The sequence below is a fragment of the Cygnus atratus genome, chromosome 14 (assembly GCF_013377495.2).
Source record: "Cygnus atratus isolate AKBS03 ecotype Queensland, Australia chromosome 14, CAtr_DNAZoo_HiC_assembly, whole genome shotgun sequence".
Lineage (NCBI taxonomy): Eukaryota > Metazoa > Chordata > Aves > Anseriformes > Anatidae > Cygnus > Cygnus atratus.
Window position 1 is genome coordinate 12,130,935 of NC_066375.1, and position 17,953 is coordinate 12,148,887.

At 54.4% G+C, this 17,953-nt stretch overlaps 2 protein-coding genes across 2 annotated transcripts; both read left to right on the forward strand.

Annotated features, from left to right (window-relative positions):
• Nucleotides 1-662: 662 nt before the first annotated feature.
• LOC118254402 (protocadherin alpha-3-like) lies at nucleotides 663-3,602 on the forward strand. The gene is made up of 2 exons (XM_050713686.1): nucleotides 663-3,137; nucleotides 3,570-3,602. The coding sequence occupies exons 1-2, from the start codon at nucleotides 663-665 to the stop codon at nucleotides 3,600-3,602; spliced, it is 2,508 nt and encodes an 835-aa protein (XP_050569643.1).
• Nucleotides 3,603-10,733: 7,131 nt separating this feature from the next.
• LOC118256192 (protocadherin alpha-2-like) lies at nucleotides 10,734-13,230 on the forward strand. Its single transcript, XM_035562931.2, is given in 5 exon segments — nucleotides 10,734-11,159; nucleotides 11,161-11,661; nucleotides 11,663-11,857; nucleotides 11,859-12,866; nucleotides 12,868-13,230. Coding segments are annotated over 5 exon segments (2,493 nt in total).
• The last annotated feature ends 4,723 nt before the right edge of the window (nucleotides 13,231-17,953 follow it).

The following is a 17,953-nucleotide window of genomic DNA, read 5'->3' on the forward strand; positions in this document are numbered from 1 at the left end:
ATAGAGAAACATATAAAGGACAGAGAAGAAGATAAATAGAAGGAGGCAAGGAAGGAAGGAAAAGCGAAAGAAGGTACCGAAATGAAAGACGGAGCAGAAAGATGGAAAAGTAGAGAAAGAAGGAAGACGTCCAGAAGAATGCATGCAAGCAAGAAGCAAGCAGGCAAGCAAGCAAGGCAGAGAATGGAGGAGAAGCAAAGGAGAAGAGAGACGGGAAAGGAAGCAAGCAAGCAAAGAAGCAAGGAGGAGCGTCCGTCGGCGTGGTGCGTGCAGGGCTGGGAGCCGGTCGGTGTGCGGGGAGCGCCGTCTGGAGCGCAGCGCTGCGGGGCTGTTGCCCCCTCGTTAGCGCTGCTGTCTCGGCCCGTGCTGGGCTCGATGGCGGCGCCGTCGCCGCGGTGTGTCCCGCGAGTGCCGGGGGTGTCCCGCGAGGCGGGGGCGGTGTCGCTGCCGTGCTGGCGGCGGCGGGCGCGAGTGAGGCGGCGGAGCACACGGTGTCGCTGCAGGCTCAGGAACGGCGCGGGAGCGGCGGGAGGGCGGCTCCGCCCCGGGGCGGCGGGAAGGGCGGCTGTGCGCGCGGGGGGAGCGGCGCGGGGCGGGCAGGAGAGCGGCGGCGGCGGCGGCGGCGGGAGCCGTGCGGGGCGCGGGCGGCGGCGGCGGCGGCCATGTCGGTGTGCGTGCGGGCCGTGGTGCGGGTGCTGGTGCTGCAGGCGGCCTGGGCGCTGGGCGGCGGGCAGGTGCGCTACTCGGTGCCGGAGGAAGCCAAGGGCGGCACGGTGGTGGGGCGGCTGGCGCAGGACCTGGGCCTGGAGGCGGGCGAGGCGGAGGCGCGGCGGCTGCGGCTGGTGTCGCAGGGCCGGCGGGCGAGCGTGGAGGTGAGCGGGGCGAGCGGGGCGCTGGTGGTGAGCTCGCGGCTGGACCGGGAGGAGCTGTGCGGGAAGAGCGCGCCCTGCGCCCTGCGCCTGGAGGTGCTGCTGGAGCGGCCGCTGCGCGTCTTCCACGTGGAGGTGGAGGTCACCGACATCAACGACAATGCCCCGCTCTTCCCCGCCGCCACCAAAAACCTCAGCATCGCGGAGCTGTCGCTGCCGGGGTCCCGCTTTCCGCTGGAGGGCGCGTCGGATGCGGATATCGGAGCCAACGCGCAGCTCTCCTATACCCTCAGCCCCAGCGAGCACTTCGCTCTCGATATGAAATCTTCGGATGAAAATATGAAGTCGCTGTTCCTGGTGCTGACGAAAGGTCTGGACCGCGAGTCTCTGGCCGAGCACCGTCTGGTGCTGACGGCGAGTGATGGGGGCAGACCGTCGCTGACGGGCACGGTGGAGCTGGTGGTGTCGGTGCTGGATGCGAACGACAACGCGCCCCAGTTCAACCAGTCGGTGTATAAAGTGCGTCTGCCAGAGAACTCGGCGGAGGGGACGTTGGTGGCGCACGTGGGTGCCACAGACCCGGACGAGGGAATTAATCAAGAATTTTCCTTCAGCACCGTCAGTTCAGTTCCTGCTGCCAAGAGAGATGTCTTTGGCATTGATCCGCAGACCGGGGAGATCCGTCTCCTGGGCACTCTGGACTTTGAAGAAGTGCGCGTCCACGAATTACAAATCGAAGCGAGAGACAAGGGCGTTCCGCCGTTGTCAGGGCACTGCAGCGTGATGCTGGAGGTGTCGGACGTGAACGACAACGCGCCCGAGGTGTGGGTGACGTCGCTGTCGGTGCCGGTGGCCGAGGACGCGTCGTTGGGGACGGTGGTGGCGCTGCTGAGCGTGTCGGACCGGGACTCGGGGTCGAACGGGCGGGTGCGGTGCGCGGTGTGGCCGCCGTCGCCGTTCGGGCTGGTGGCGACGTTCGCGGGCTCGTACTCGCTGGTGCTGCGGGAGGCGCTGGACCGGGAGCGGGTGTCGGAGTACGAGGTGGAGGTGCGGGCGGAGGACGGCGGGGCGCCGCCGCTGCGCGCCAGCCGCGGGCTGCGGGTGCCGGTGTCGGACGTGAACGACAACGCGCCGGCGTTCGCGCAGGCCGTGTACACGGTGCTGGCGCGGGAGAACAACGCGGCGGGCGCGGAGCTGGCGCGGCTGTGGGCGCGGGACCCGGACGAGGCGGGCAACGGGCGCGTGAGCTACTCGGTGGCGGAGGGCGGCGCGGGCGCGGGGTCGGGGTCGGGGTCGGGGTCGGGGTCGGGGTCGGGGTGGCGTCCGGCGTCGAGCTACGTGTCGGTGGACGCGGAGAGCGGGCGGCTGTGGGCGCTGCAGCCCCTGGACTACGAGGAGCTGCAGGTGCTGCAGTTCGAGGTGCGGGCGGTGGACGCGGGCGAGCCGCCGCTGTGCGGCAACGCCACGGTGCAGCTCTTCGTGGTGGACGAGAACGACAACGCGCCGGCGCTGCTCCCGCCCGCCGGCGGCGGGCCGGGGCCCTGGGCTGCGGGCGAGGCGTCGGCGTCGGCGCCGGGGTCGCTGTGGGCGTGGGCGGCGTGGGGGGGGCCGGCGGGGCAGGTGGTGGCGAAGATCCGCGCGGTGGACGCGGACTCGGGCTACAACGCGTGGCTGCGCTACGAGCTGTGGGAGCCGCGGGGCAAGGGCCCGTTCCGCGTGGGGCTGTACAGCGGCGAGGTGAGCACGGCGCGGGCGCTGGAGGAGGCGGACGGCCCGCGGCAGCGGCTGCTGATCGTGGTGCGGGACCACGGGGAGCCGTCGCGCTCGGCCACGGCCACGCTGAGCGTGTCGCTGGTGGAGGGCGCCGAGGCGGCGCTGGCGGCGGCGGGGGCGGTGTCGGCGGGGGCGGGGCTGCGGCCGGCGGCGGGCGCGGAGGGCGGCGCGGCGGCGGCGGCGGCGGCGGCGACGAACGTGTGGCTGGTGGTGGCCATCTGCGCGGTGTCGAGCCTGTTCCTGCTGGCGGTGGTGCTGTACGGGGCGTCGCGCTGGGCGCCGCGGGCGGCCGTGCTGTCGGGGCCCGGTCCGGCGACGCTGGTGTGCGCCAGCGAGGTGGGCAGCTGGTCGTACTCGCAGCGCCAGAGCCGGAGCCTGTGCGTGGCGGACGGCGCGGGCAAGAGCGACCTGATGGTTTTCAGCCCCAACTGCCCGCCGCCGCCCGGCCCCGCGCCGAAGGAGACGCCGCAGGAGCCGCCCACTCTCCTGGACACGGTCAGTCCACTCGCCCTCCCTTCGACCCTTAATCTGTTCCTCTTCGTCTTTCTTACTCGCCCTTTAAATTTTTTTCTCGCCCTCTTCATCTCCTTTTGCCTTCTCCACTCTCGCCCCCTCGGAATCAGTTGTGGCAGCCGAGCAAAGCCTTCGGGTCCGCAGCCTGTTGGTGCTCGTCAGGTGCCCGAGCTGCGAGTGCTGACTGCTCTGTGGCCTGGGTCTGTGCCCCAGCGCGGGTCCTGCCAAGGGCTGTTGTGCTCGGAGCCCCCGCTGTTGCTTTTGGGACAGGGCCCTTGAATAGTTGTCTTCCTGTGATAGTTCAGCAGGCACTATTCACTTCCTTTTGGGGCTGTGGAGGACAGAACTTGCTGATATTAGATGTGGTTTCATGCCTGAAAGTCTTTCCTCCTGTTGCCTGATTCTCCTGTGAAGGTGACTTGCTGCAAGGTGACAACTCGGACTTGAGGGTTTTCTCTGTCCAGGATGCTCTTCACTTTGGTTCTCACAGGGGAGTTACCATGAAAGGAGAAAAAAGGCAGTGCAGACTTTCCCTGTTGCCTCTAATCCTATTCTGTACAGCTAGCACTTGAAAGCTTTTTGATGAATGCATTGCGTGCAGGTTGTTGTGGAAGGGTGATGTGTCAAATCTTCTTGGTCTGTGTGGTTCCAGCAGGCGGTCTTAGTTCCTACATGTGTTGGTGTTGAGATGTCATTGCCTTGCTCAGAGATGCTTTCCAGGGAGGAGAACAGAATTATTATTAGTTTGACTTTGCTGTTTTTGAACTTGTGTTGTTGGCCAGAGAAATGGTTTGACGTACAGTGTCCTTTTTTGACGTGCTTTTCAACATGTGCATCATCATCAGCCAATGCCTCACAAAATCTTGGAAGTCTTCTTTGCAAGATAAGGTACCAAATCCTTCTATACAGTTGCTATGACAGATGGTAACAGAGGTTTCTAATGTCAGCGGAGGTTGACATCCATCCTGAGGTTGTTAACCTCAGCTGAGGTTGCTGAGGTTGCTATCGTAGATAGCAAGTCTCTCATGGAAGTCTATCTATCTCACAGAATGAAATCAATGCCCCTTGCTGTTAGAGCTGTTATGACATCACCGTTTGAAAGAGAGTTACTCTTTTAGCGTGTTGCATACTGGCCTGCTTTGATGTTCTTTCAAAGAGTCTGCCAGACACTGTGCATATCGAAAATATGCAACTTTTTTAACTCTCTTTACCACCAGAAAGTAGTATGTACAAAGGAAGATGCAACAAAAATCATATTATAGTTTTCCTTTATGAGTAATGCTGTTTGTGGAGTTTGCAATATAGAGGTAGAAGAGCACAGCCAGAGGTTGGGGAAGGAACAGAGCAACAGAGCTGTCTTTCTGCATCAGGCAAGTTGTTTTGTTTGAGACATCTTGCGAAGATCTGACTGTGCCAGTTATATGCATTCTGCAGTGACCAGCCTCTCTTGTTTCTGGAGAGTGCTAGTAAATGTGGTGTGGTACTTTCCCTGTGCCCAGCTCATGTTCATTACAGCTGGGTGCAGTTGGTGGGTTGTGTGATGGTCATGAGACAGCAATGTTGGAGTCTTCCTTCTTCTCACACAGGTCTTGTAATGGAACATGAGATAGGCGAGCATCTTTGGTGTTTGTTCTAGTTGTTCTTCTTGCATTGCATTGCTGTTTGTTTTATGGACTTAACATGTGTAAACCCCTTATGATGGCTGAGGTTGTCCTTGAGAGATTGTCTTTGGCTTTCAGGTCTCCCTCTCACTTCCCGTGTGATAGCTGTGTTGCAGGGAGCACCGCCACTCTCCCATGTTTGGGGGCTTTCTTTACTTTCTTCTTTCCTTCTTCTTTCTTCTTTTTCTTCTTTCCTTCTTTCCTTTTCTTTTTTTTTTCTCTTTCTCTCTTTCTTTCCTTTTTCTTTCTTTCTTTCTTCCCCTTCCCTTTTTCTTTCCTTCATTCCTCTTCTTCCTCCCTTCCTCTTTTTTCTTTCTCTTTCTTCTTTTCCTCTCTTCTTTCTCTCTTTTTCTGATGTTTACGAGTGTACCTAATTGCTCAGAAATGCGTTCCAGGCACGCAAGTGAAACGGTTGTGCTGTCGTCTTCACCTGGTTGTGGCCTTAAGTTCCTGGTCAGAGAAATGTTTTGACTTACAGTGTCCTGTTTTGACATACTTTCAACATGTGCATCATCATCAGCCAACACCTCATAAAATCCTGGAAGCTGACTTTGCATGAGAAGGTGCCATATCCTTCTATACTGTTGCTATTGAAAATAACAGCTCTCCGCTTGTCACCATCTGGGTTGTGGTTCTCACAGAATGAAATTAAAGCCTACTGATGTTAGTATTGTCATGACATCACTGTTCAAAAGAGAGTTGGTCATGTGGCATGTCGCACACTGGCCTGTTTTGATGTTCTTTCAGGTAATCTACAAGACACTGTGCATATGGAACCATTGGCATGGTTTTGCAGTTTTCAGAGCTGTCATTGATGGAAAAGGTCTGTGAAAGCTGGAGTGAGTCTTGGGGTGGGAAGGGAAAGTGTGTTATCTGGCGAGGTGAATGTGGCAATGGCACTGAATGGGACCCGGCTGTTTCCTGGTATGAACCATGATGTTTGGGGGAAGTCCCCCTGCTTAAGGGAAAAGGAAATCAATAGTCTGCATTGAATGCCATAACACACGATGGAGAGATGTCTACTTGTGTTGAAAACACATCCAGAATGGGGGATCAAGGGTGCCTAAAGCAAATCGTGAAGCAGAATGGTCCCAGAGTGTTCCTGGGCAAGACCCTTTCCCAGGCTTCAAGATTTCAGGTCTTCTGTAACTTCAAAATATTATGTGGTGTTGAAATGCCAGAATGTCATTTGAGATTTATGCCTTCTGAGAATAACCCCTGCATTTAGTTTTGAATCCCTCTCTCTCCTCTGGGATGTGTTGAATGAGAAGGAAAAAAACTTCAGGCGTTGCAGAGAAGTGGGACCAGGAAGTGGAGTGGGTGAGTTCCATAGTGGCAAGGATGTGTTGTCCTTGTGTGAAGGGCTGAAGTTGAGTTAGATGAGGTTGCAGAGGGCCTTGTCTTGTGAAGGTGTGGTACTTTCCTTGTGCCCAGCTAATGTTCCTTACAGCTGGGTGCAGTTGGTGGGTTGTCTGATGGTCATGAGACAGCAATGTTGGAGTTTTCCTTCTTCACACACACAGCTGGTAATGGAGCATCATATACGCGAGCACCTTTGGTATTTGTTCTAGTAATTCTTCTTGCATTGCATTGCTGTTTGTTTTATGGACTTCTTGTGTGTCACCCCCTTATGATATTTTTTTAACTGTCACATATATCTTGGCATGCATTGCAGACCTCCTCAGCTCCCACTTTTGGAACTTTATACTGAGGCTAGCTGTTCAGTATTTGAGTTTTTCTCTGTCAGAATAAAATCAATACCGACTGTGTTTAGAACTGTCATGACATGGGCTCCACAAATGCTGTTTCTTCCAGGTGTGCAGCATTTCTCCTTGAGACCACTGAAGGAGTGCAAGAGGTGAGGGGTGGATCTGGTGGTGATAGTCCTGCAGGCATTCAGATTGCACTTGAAACATTTCTAAAAAAAATTCTGTCCCTTACATTAATCCCCTTATGATGTTTCTTGTTTTTAGCTTTAAACCTAGTTGTGGATAGGCTGTCAAATCTTCTTGCCATGTATGAAGACAAAGTGTGGCATTGATCAAAAAATGGTGAATGTCTACTGAGCTGGAGATCTGATTTTCCAGGGTGCAGGATAGGATATACCAGAGGACAGTGTGGAGAAGAGGCCTTGCACAGTGTGGTCCTTGGCCAGGAACCTCTCGGGATTCCCAGAAATTCAGCTAGAGCATACAAGGCAGTGTGTTATTCATGCTGCCACACGTCTTCCTTGTTCTGCGTGTTCGGAGGCTTTGCCTGACGTTTTTTTTTGCCTGATATTGCCTGATCCCTGGGGATCCCCTTCCTGCATGTAGAGGAAGCTCAAGTAAATTGAGAGAAACTGCAGCATGGTTTACGTAGGATTTGAGACCTGTGGAGGCATTCCAAGCAAGTGAATGGGGACAGCAGGGCCATGCCGTGAAGAATGATGAACTTCTGCAGGGCCCTGTGAAGTCAAGTTCTGAATGTCCTCACTCCCTGTTGTTCTTGTGGTGTTCCTGCTTGTGAAGACATCTGCCATAGGTGCCTTTAATCATGTCTGTCTGAAGCTGGAGTGTTGTTGCTCGGGCAGGAGCTTTTCCCACTATTGATGATTCTGCCTGAGTTGTCAAAAACCTCACCGCAATCTTCCCTCTGATTGTATGCTTGAGAGGGACAGGAAGAAGTGCTGTTTGTATTCACGATGTAGGCAAAGCTTGTGTTTCAGTGAAGTGGATTGAGATCCTCTTGTCTTCTCTCTCTGTAATGAAAATGTTCCACTCTGCTGTTTTTTTCTCTCACATTGGAAATCTGTTGGTAAACAGTGGATGAGATGTAGTCTGTTGAATTGTGGCTGCTGCCAGAGAGCAGACACTTGAGCAGTTGGCTGTGTGTGGGTGCTGTTTTTTGCACTGTTCAGAGCGGAAGTTGTCCTTGAGAGAATGTCATTGGCTTTCAGGTCTGCCTCTTGCTTCCCATGTGATAGCTGTGTGGCAGGGCACACTCTCTCCCATGATTGAGGAGCTTTTGCAAAGCTTGATGATTTTTGTTCTGTCCAGTTTCCTAGAAATCACTGGTAACTTTAAATGAGAATGTCCCTTTTAAACCACTTCTCCTGACATGAACAATCTACACGTGATGTGCAGGTAAACCATTTATACCCAAAGACTATGTGTTTGAGAGACAGGTGTTATGTTTATTTGCTGTTTAGTTGTGATCCCTTTATGTTGGATGGCCTGAACATTGCCTGGGGAATGCCTATAGGTTTGGAGCCTTCTGGTGAGTGTGTGGGTACCAATGGGCAGAGCAGTTCCTCCCACTGGCTACAGTCCCTTACCCTGGTGTCTGCCTGTAATCAAAAATGCAGGAAATTTCTAAGGAGATGTGATGGGGTGGGTGTAATCTTTGTACGCCTCCCCCCAGACGGTACACTTGCATAGTTTGGCCTTGGTGGAGATGGTGCATGTCTTGCAGCTTGGCTCATTTCAAATCTTGAACATGTGTATGGGAGCAGTGTGTGGTGTCCAATGATTTCAAAGCTGTCCCACATCTGAAGGAATCTTTCCATCCAATTTCCCAAGAAATCTGTAATAACTTTTATAGAAATTGCCCTTTACAAGCCGTTCTCCTGTCATGGAAATGCTTCTTTTTCTAAACAAGCAAGCACTGATCCTACAGGTAAGTGACTTGTACTCCGAGAAGATGTGTTCAAGAGAGCAATGATGGCTTTTTGCTATTTAACTGCAATATGTTTATGTTGGATGGACAGTATGTAGCCTGGGTAATGTCTTTAGTTTTGGAGCAGCAGAGTCCTGTTGCCTGATCTCGTTCCTCTCCTTTTGCTTCCCAGGTCAGTGTGAGCAGGCAACAGCAAAGACATGTAGAGGAGAGACACTACTGTGTTTCTCTGGGGGGATGTGCATGTAGAGGAGAGACACTACTGTGTTTCTCTGGGGGGATGTGTTCCTGGTTGAGGGTCTTCTTTTTTTTTTTTTTTTTTTTTTAAGTGGAAAAGCAGTGGTGTTACCTTCCCGGAATTGCTGGGTTGTGTGATGGGTGGCTCAAGTTATGGATGAGATGTTTTCGCTGGGAGTAATTTCCCTGGGTCCTGAGGTTCTTGCTGCTTTTATGTTCTGGCAGTGGATGTGTGCCTGAAAAGCAAAGCAAGAGCTCACCCTTTGGTGTGTGGGTGGCATGTGATCCTCAAGAAATGCGTCTTCCTTGAGGTGTGTGGGAGTTCAATAGAGCTGAGGGTATCGCGTGCTTTTCCCCCCTCTTGGAAGATTTTTGTGCTAGGGTATTATGGGTTTGAGTTGTCAAATGAAAGACTCTCCTGAGCTCTGTGGACGCCTTGAGCCTGTTTGCACTGATGTCCTGGTATGCTGGTGCTGGTGCTCTGTTTGCAAGGGTGCTTCATTCTGTATCGATCAAGCAGAGGTATCCTTTGCCATGTGATTCTCATGCTGCGTTCTTTCCTTTTTGCAAATCCTCATTGATGAGCATGAAATCCACAGTGCAGGGTTAGAAGTGAGAGCAGGTTTGTGTTGCTGAGCTAAACGAGAGCTCACCGTTTGGCATGTCGTTGGCAAGTGAGCTGACCAAAGTGTCTTTCTTGGAGTGTGCGGTTGTGTGGGGGATCTGCGTTTGCCTCATGCTTTTCCCCATCTTGGAGGATTTGCATGCTGGGTTATGATGGATCTGAGCTGCTGAATGAAAGACTCACCTGAGCAGTGTGGAGTCCTTGGAACCTGCTTGCAGTGGGCATCCTGGTATCCTGGTCTGCAGTGGCCTATTGAGAGGAGTAGAGCGAGTTCTCTGGAAGAGTAATTCCTGAGGGGATGTCATCCTCGTGAGTGCTGAGGGACACTGTACAGAGCTGAATGGAAGGCTGTGAGGAAGATGAAGAGAGCTTATGTCATGTCTGTGCTTGATGGTGAGGGTGGTACAGGCATTTGGATAGCGTTTTGATAAAGCAGGAAAAAAAAGTGAAGGAAGAAGAAAAAACGGCAAGGAGGGAAAGGGAAAGGTTATGAAGGATAATGCAGTGAAGGGAAATGTGAAGATTAAAGAGGAGAGGAAGAGAAGCAGTTGGAGGGAAGGAGTGAAGGAAAGAAGAAAACCAGGAAGAAATTGTAAGAATAAAAGAAGAAATTGAAAGACTGAAAGGAAGTAAAAGAAAAAAAGAAGTAACATAAGAATAAAAAAGGAAGAAGAAATTGAATGAAAAAATTAAAAGAATAATGAAGGAAAATAGAGAAAGAATTAAGGTATATGAAGAAGGAAATTAGTTTCAGAAAGAAGGAAAGAAATGAAAGAAGGAACAAGGTGAGAGAAGGAAGGAAGTGAGAGAAGGAAAGAAGTGAAAGGAGGAAAGAAGTGAAAGAAGGAAAAGGGAGAAAGAAGGAAAGAAGTATGCATGCAGAAGAAAGCATGCAAGCAAGAAGCAAGCAGGAAAGCAAGCAAGACTGAGAACGGAGTAGAAGTAAATGAAGGAGAGAGACGGGAAAAGCATGCAAGCAAGCAAGGAGGAGCGTCCGTCGGCGTGGTGCGTGCAGGGCTGGGAGCCGGTCGGTGTGCGGGGAGCGCCGTCTGGAGCGCAGCGCTGCGGGGCTGTTGCCCCCTCGTTAGCGCTGCTGTCTCGGCCCGTGCTGGGCTCGGTGTCGGCGCCGTCGCCGCGGTGTGTCCCGCGAGTGCCGGGGGTGTCCCGCGAGGCGGGGGCGGTGTCGCTGCCGTGCTGGCGGCGGCGGGCGCGAGTGAGGCGGCGGAGCACACGGTGTCGCTGCAGGCTCAGGAACGGCGCGGGAGCGGCGGGAGGGCGGCTCCGCCCCGGGGCGGCGGGAAGGGCGGCTGTGCGCGCGGGGGGAGCGGCGCGGGGCGGGCAGGAGAGCGGCGGCGGCGGCGGCGGCGGGAGCCGTGCGGGGCGCGGGCGGCGGCGGCCATGTCGGTGTGCGTGCGGGCCGTGGTGCGGGTGCTGGTGCTGCAGGCGGCCTGGGCGCTGGGCGGCGGGCAGGTGCGCTACTCGGTGCCGGAGGAAGCCAAGGGCGGCACGGTGGTGGGGCGGCTGGCGCAGGACCTGGGCCTGGAGGCGGGCGAGGCGGAGGCGCGGCGGCTGCGGCTGGTGTCGCAGGGCCGGCGGGCGAGCGTGGAGGTGAGCGGGGCGAGCGGGGCGCTGGTGGTGAGCTCGCGGCTGGACCGGGAGGAGCTGTGCGGGAAGAGCGCGCCCTGCGCCCTGCGCCTGGAGGTGCTGCTGGAGCGGCCGCTGCGCGTCTTCCACGTGGAGGTGGAGGTCACCGACATCAACGACAATGCCCCGCTCTTCCCCGCCGCCACCAAAAACCTCAGCATCCCGGAATTAAATACGATGCCGGGGTTCCCGCTTCCCGCTGGAGGGCGCGTCGGATGCGGATATCGGAGCCAACGCGCAGCTCTCCTATACCCTCAGCCCCAGCGAGCACTTCGCCCTGGACGTGAAATCTTCGGATGATGGTAGGAAGTCGCTGTTCCTGGTGCTGACGAAAGGTCTGGACCGCGAGTCGCTGGCCGAGCACCGTCTGTTGCTGACGGCGAGTGACGGGGGCAGGCCGTCGCTGACGGGCACGGTGGAGCTGGTGGTGTCGGTGCTGGATGCGAACGACAACGCGCCCCAGTTCAACCAGTCGGTGTATAAAGTGCGTCTGCTGGAGAACGCGGCCGAGGGGACGTTGGTGGCGCAGGTGAGCGCCACCGACCCGGACGAGGGAATTAATCACGAATTTTCCTTTAGCATCGTCAGTTCAGTTCCTGCTGCCAAGAGAGATGTCTTTGGCATTGATCCGCAGACCGGGGAAATCCGTCTCCAGGGCACTCTGGACTTTGAAGAAGTGCGCTTTTTTCGAATTACAAATCGCAGCGAGAGACAAGGGCGTTCCGCCATTGTCAGGACACTGCAGCGTGGAGCTGGAGGTGTTGGACGTGAACGACAACGCGCCCGAGGTGTGGGTGACGTCGCTGTCGGTGCCGGTGGCCGAGGACGCGTCGTTGGGGACGGTGGTGGCGCTGCTGAGCGTGTCGGACCGGGACTCGGGGGTCGAACGGGCGGGTGCGGTGCGCGGTGTGGCCGCCGTCGCCGTTCGGGCTGGTGGCGACGTTCGCGGGCTCGTACTCGCTGGTGCTGCGGGAGGCGCTGGACCGGGAGCGGGTGTCGGAGTACGAGGTGGAGGTGCGGGCGGAGGACGGCGGGGCGCCGCCGCTGCGCGCCAGCCGCGGGCTGCGGGTGCCGGTGTCGGACGTGAACGACAACGCGCCGGCGTTCGCGCAGGCCGTGTACACGGTGCTGGCGCGGGAGAACAACGCGGCGGGCGCGGAGCTGGCGCGGCTGTGGGCGCGGGACCCGGACGAGGCGGGCAACGGGCGCGTGAGCTACTCGGTGGCGGAGGGCGGCGCGGGCGCGGGGTCGGGGTCGGGGTGGCGTCCGGCGTCGAGCTACGTGTCGGTGGACGCGGAGAGCGGGCGGCTGTGGGCGCTGCAGCCCCTGGACTACGAGGAGCTGCAGGTGCTGCAGTTCGAGGTGCGGGCGGTGGACGCGGGCGAGCCGCCGCTGTGCGGCAACGCCACGGTGCAGCTCTTCGTGGTGGACGAGAACGACAACGCGCCGGCGCTGCTCCCGCCCGCCGGCGGCGGGCCGGGGCCCTGGGCTGCGGGCGAGGCGTCGGCGTCGGCGTCGGCTTCGGCGCCGGGGTCGCTGTGGGCGTGGGCGGCGTGGGGGGCGCCGGCGGGGCAGGTGGTGGCGAAGATCCGCGCGGTGGACGCGGACTCGGGCTACAACGCGTGGCTGCGCTACGAGCTGTGGGAGCCGCGGGGCAAGGGCCCGTTCCGCGTGGGGCTGTACAGCGGCGAGGTGAGCACGGCGCGGGCGCTGGAGGAGGCGGACGGCCCGCGGCAGCGGCTGCTGATCGTGGTGCGGGACCACGGGGAGCCGTCGCGCTCGGCCACGGCCACGCTGAGCGTGTCGCTGGTGGAGGGCGCCGAGGCGGCGCTGGCGGCGGCGGGGGCGGTGTCGGCGGGGGCGGGGCTGCGGCCGGCGGCGGGCGCGGGAGGGCGGCGCGGCGGCGGCGGCGGCGACGAACGTGTGGCTGGTGGTGGCCATCTGCGCGGTGTCGAGCCTGTTCCTGCTGGCGGTGGTGCTGTACGGGGCGTCGCGCTGGGCGCCGCGGGCGGCCGTGCTGTCGGGGCCCGGTCCGGCGACGCTGGTGTGTGCCAGCGAGGTGGGCAGCTGGTCGTACTCGCAGCGCCAGAGCCGGAGCCTGTGCGTGGCGGACGGCGCGGGCAAGAGCGACCTGATGGTTTTCAGCCCCAACTGCCCGCCGCCGCCCGGTCCCGCGCCGAAGGAGACGCCGCAGGAGCCGCCCGCTCTCCTGGACACGGTCAGTGCCACTCGCCCTCCCTTCGACCCTTAATCTGTTCCTCTTCGTCTTTCTTACTCGCCCTTTAAATTTTTTTCTCGCCCTCTTCATCTCCTTTTGCCTTCTCCACTCTCGCCCCCTCGGAATCAGTTGTGGCAGCCGAGCAAAGCCTTCGGGTCCGCAGCCTGTTGGTGCTCGTCAGGTGCCCGAGCTGCGAGTGCTGACTGCTCTGTGGCCTGGGTCTGTGCCCCAGCGCGGGTCCTGCCAAGGGCTGTTGTGCTCGGAGCCCCGCTGTTGCTTTTGGGACAGGGCCCTTGAATAGTTGTCTTCCTGTGATAGTTCAGCAGGCACTATTCACTTCCTTTTGGGGCTGTGGAGGACAGAACTTGCTGATATTAGATGTGGTTTCATGCCTGAAAGTCTTTCCTCCTGTTGCCTGATTCTCCTGTGAAGGTGACTTGCTGCAAGGTGACAACTCGGACTTGAGGGTTTTCTCTGTCCAGGATGTAAACTTCTTCACTTTGGTTCTCACAGGGGAGTTACCATGAAAGGAGAAAAGGCAGTGCAGACTTTCCCTGTTGCCTCTAATCCTATTCTGTACAGCTAGCACTTGAAAGCTTTTTGATGAATGCATTGCGTGCAGGTTGTTGTGGAAGGGTGATGTGTCAAATCTTCTTGGTCTGTGTGGTTCCAGCAGGCGGTCTTAGTTCCTACATGTGTTGGTGTTGAGATGTCATTGCCTTGCTCAGAGATGCTTTCCAGGGAGGAGAACAGAATTATTATTAGTTTGACTTTGCCTGTTTTTGAACTTGTGTTGTTGGCCAGAGAAATGGTTTGACGTACAGTGTCCTTTTTTGACGTGCTTTCAACATGTGCATCATCATCAGCCAATGCCTCACAAAATCTTGGAAGTCTTCTTTGCAAGATAAGGTACCAAATCCTTCTATACAGTTGCTATGACAGATGGTAACAGAGGTTTCTAATGTCAGCGGAGGTTGACATCCATCCTGAGGTTGTTAACCTCAGCTGAGGTTGCTGAGGTTGCTATCGTAGATAGCAAGTCTCTCATGGAAGTCTATCTATCTCACAGAATGAAATCAATGCCCCTTGCTGTTAGAGCTGTTATGACATCACCGTTTGAAAGAGAGTTACTCTTTTAGCGTGTTGCATACTGGCCTGCTTTGATGTTCTTTCAAAGAGTCTGCCAGACACTGTGCATATCGAAAATATGCAACTTTTTTAACTCTCTTTACCACCAGAAAGTAGTATGTACAAAGGAAGATGCAACAAAAATCATATTATAGTTTTCCTTTATGAGTAATGCTGTTTGTGGAGTTTGCAATATAGAGGTAGAAGAGCACAGCCAGAGGTTGGGGAAGGAACAGAGCAACAGAGCTGTCTTTCTGCATCAGGCAAGTTGTTTTGTTTGAGACATCTTGCGAAGATCTGACTGTGCCAGTTATATGCATTCTGCAGTGACCAGCCTCTCTTGTTTCTGGAGAGTGCTAGTAAATGTGGTGTGGTACTTTCCCTGTGCCCAGCTCATGTTCATTACAGCTGGGTGCAGTTGGTGGGTTGTGTGATGGTCATGAGACAGCAATGTTGGAGTCTTCCTTCTTCTCACACAGGTCTTGTAATGGAACATGAGATAGGCGAGCATCTTTGGTGTTTGTTCTAGTTGTTCTTCTTGCATTGCATTGCTGTTTGTTTTATGGACTTAACATGTGTAAACCCCTTATGATGGCTGAGGTTGTCCTTGAGAGATTGTCTTTGGCTTTCAGGTCTCCCTCTCACTTCCCGTTGTGATAGCTGTGTTGCAGGGAGCACCGCCACTCTCCCATGTTTGGGGAGATTTTGCAAAGCTTGTTCTGTCCAGCTTCCTTAGAAAACACTGATAACTTTAAATGAGAATGCCCCTTTTTAAACCAATTCTCCTGCTAAAAATCCAGTTGTTTTCCTGAGCCATCAATGACTGACACTGCAGGTAAGGCTTTCACATGCAAAAAATGTGTGTTTGAAAGACAAATGTATGTTTGCTTGCTGTTTAGTTGTGTTCCTGTTATGTTGGATGGACTGAACATTGCCTGGATAATGCCTGCAGGTTCGGAGCCTTTTTTGTGAGCATTTTGGTACCAATGGGAAGCGCAGTTTTTGAAGGAGTGCTAGAGGTGAGGGGTGGGTCCAGTGGTGGTAGTCCAGCAGTCAGTGTTCTTTGGCATTCTGTTAGCACTTGAAACCTTCATAATGAAGTTTCTTTCTTTCTTTTTCTTTCTTTTCTTTCTTTCCTTCTTTCCTTCTTTCCTTCTTTCCTTCTTTCCTTCTTTCCTTCTTTCTCTCTCTCTCTTTCTTTCTTTTTCATTCTTTCTTTCTTCCTGCCTGCCTCTCTTCCTTCATTCCTCTCTTCCTCCCTTCCTCTCTTTCTCTCTTTCTCTCTCTTCAGTCTGATGTTTACGAGTGTACCTAATTGCTCAGAAATGCGTTCCAGGCACGCAAGTGAAACGGTTGTGCTGTCGTCTTCACCTGGTTGTGGCCTTAAGTTCCTGGTCAGAGAAATGTTTTGACTTACAGTGTCCTGTTTTGACATACTTTCAACATGTGCATCATCATCAGCCAACACCTCATAAAATCCTGGAAGCTGACTTTGCATGAGAAGGTGCCATATCCTTCTATACTGTTGCTATTGAAAATAACAGCTCTCCGCTTGTCACCATCTGGGTTGTGGTCTCACAGAATGAAATTAAAGCCTACTGATGTTAGTATTGTCATGACATCACTGTTCAAAAGAGAGTTGGTCATGTGGCATGTCGCACACTGGCCTGTTTTGATGTTCTTTCAGGTAATCTACAAGACACTGTGCATATGGAACCATTGGCATGGTTTTGCAGTTTTCAGAGCTGTCATTGATGGAAAAGGTCTGTGAAAGCTGGAGTGAGTCTTGGGGTGGGAAGGGAAAGTGTGTCATCTGGCGGAGGTGAATGTGGCAATGGCACTGAATGGGACCCGGCTGTTTCCTGGTATGAACCATGATGTTTGGGGAAGTCCCCCTGCTTAAGGGAAAAGGAAATCAATAGTCTGCATTGAATGCCATAACACACGATGGAGAGATGTCTACTTGTGTTGAAAACACACATCCCAGAATGGGGATCAAGGGTGCCTAAAGCAAATCGTGAGGCAGAATGGTCCCAGAGTGTTCCTGGGCAAGACCCTCTCCCAGGCTTCAAGATTTCAGGTCTTCTGTAACTTCAAAATATTATGTGGTGTTGAAATGCCCAGAATGTCATTTGAGATTTATGCCTTCTGAGAATAACCCCTGCATTAGTTTTGAATCCCTCTCTCTCCTCTGGGATGTGTTGAATGAGAAGGAAAAACTTCAGGCGTTGCAGAGAAGTGGACCAGGAAGTGGAGTGGGTGAGTTCCATAGTGGCAAGGATGTGTTGTCCTTGTGTGAAGGGCTGAAGTTGAGTTAGATGAGGTTGCAGAGGGCCTTGTCTTGTGAAGGTGTGGTACTTTCCTTGTGCCCAGCTAATGTTCCTTACAGCTGGGTGCAGTTGGTGGGTTGTCTGATGGTCATGAGACAGCAATGTTGGAGTTTTCCTTCTCACACACACAGCTGGTAATGGAGCATCATATACGCGAGCACCTTTGGTATTTGTTCTAGTAATTCTTCTTGCATTGCATTGCTGTTTGTTTTATGGACTTCTTGTGTGTCACCCCCTTATGATATTTTTTTAACTGTCACATATATCTTGGCATGCATTGCAGACCTCCTCAGCTCCCACTTTTGGAACTTTATACTGAGGCTAGCTGTTCAGTATTTGAGTTTTTCTCTGTCAGAATAAAATCAATACCGACTGTGTTTAGAACTGTCATGACATGGGCTCCACAAATGCTGTTTCTTCCAGGTGTGCAGCATTTCTCCTTGAGACCACTGAAGGAGTGCAAGAGGTGAGGGGTGGATCTGGTGGTGATAGTCCTGCAGGCATTCAGATTGCACTTGAAACATTTCTAAAAAAATTCTGTCCCTTACATTAATCCCCTTATGATGTTTCTTGTTTTTAGCTTTAAACCTAGTTGTGGATAGGCTGTCAAATCTTCTTGCCATGTATGAAGACAAAGTGTGGCATTGATCAAAAAATGGTGAATGTCTACTGAGCTGGAGATCTGATTTTCCAGGGTGCAGGATAGGATATACCAGAGGACAGTGTGGAGAAGAGGCCTTGCACAGTGTGGTCCTTGGCCAGGAACCTCTCGGGATTCCCAGAAATTCAGCTAGAGCATACAAGGCAGTGTGTTATTCATGCTGCCACACGTCTTCCTTGTTCTGCGTGTTCGGAGGCTTTGCCTGACGTTTTTTTTTGCCTGATATTGCCTGATCCCTGGGGATCCCCTTCCTGCATGTAGAGGAAGCTCAAGTAAATTGAGAGAAACTGCAGCATGGTTTACGTAGGATGAGACCTGTGGAGGCATTCCAGCAAGTGACTGGGGACAGCAGGGCCATGCGTGAAGAATGATGAACTTCTGCAGGGCCCTGTGAAGTCAAGTTCTGAATGTCCTCACTCCCTGTTGTTCTTGTGGTGTTCCTGCTTGTGAAGACATCTGCCATAGGTGCCTTTAATCATGTCTGTCTGAAGCTGGAGTGTTGTTGCTCGGGCAGGAGCTTTTCCCACTATTGATGATTCTGCCTGAGTTGTCAAAACCTCACCGCAATCTTCCCTCTGATTGTATGCTTGAGAGGGACAGGAAGAAGTGCTGTTTGTATTCACGATGTAGGCAAAGC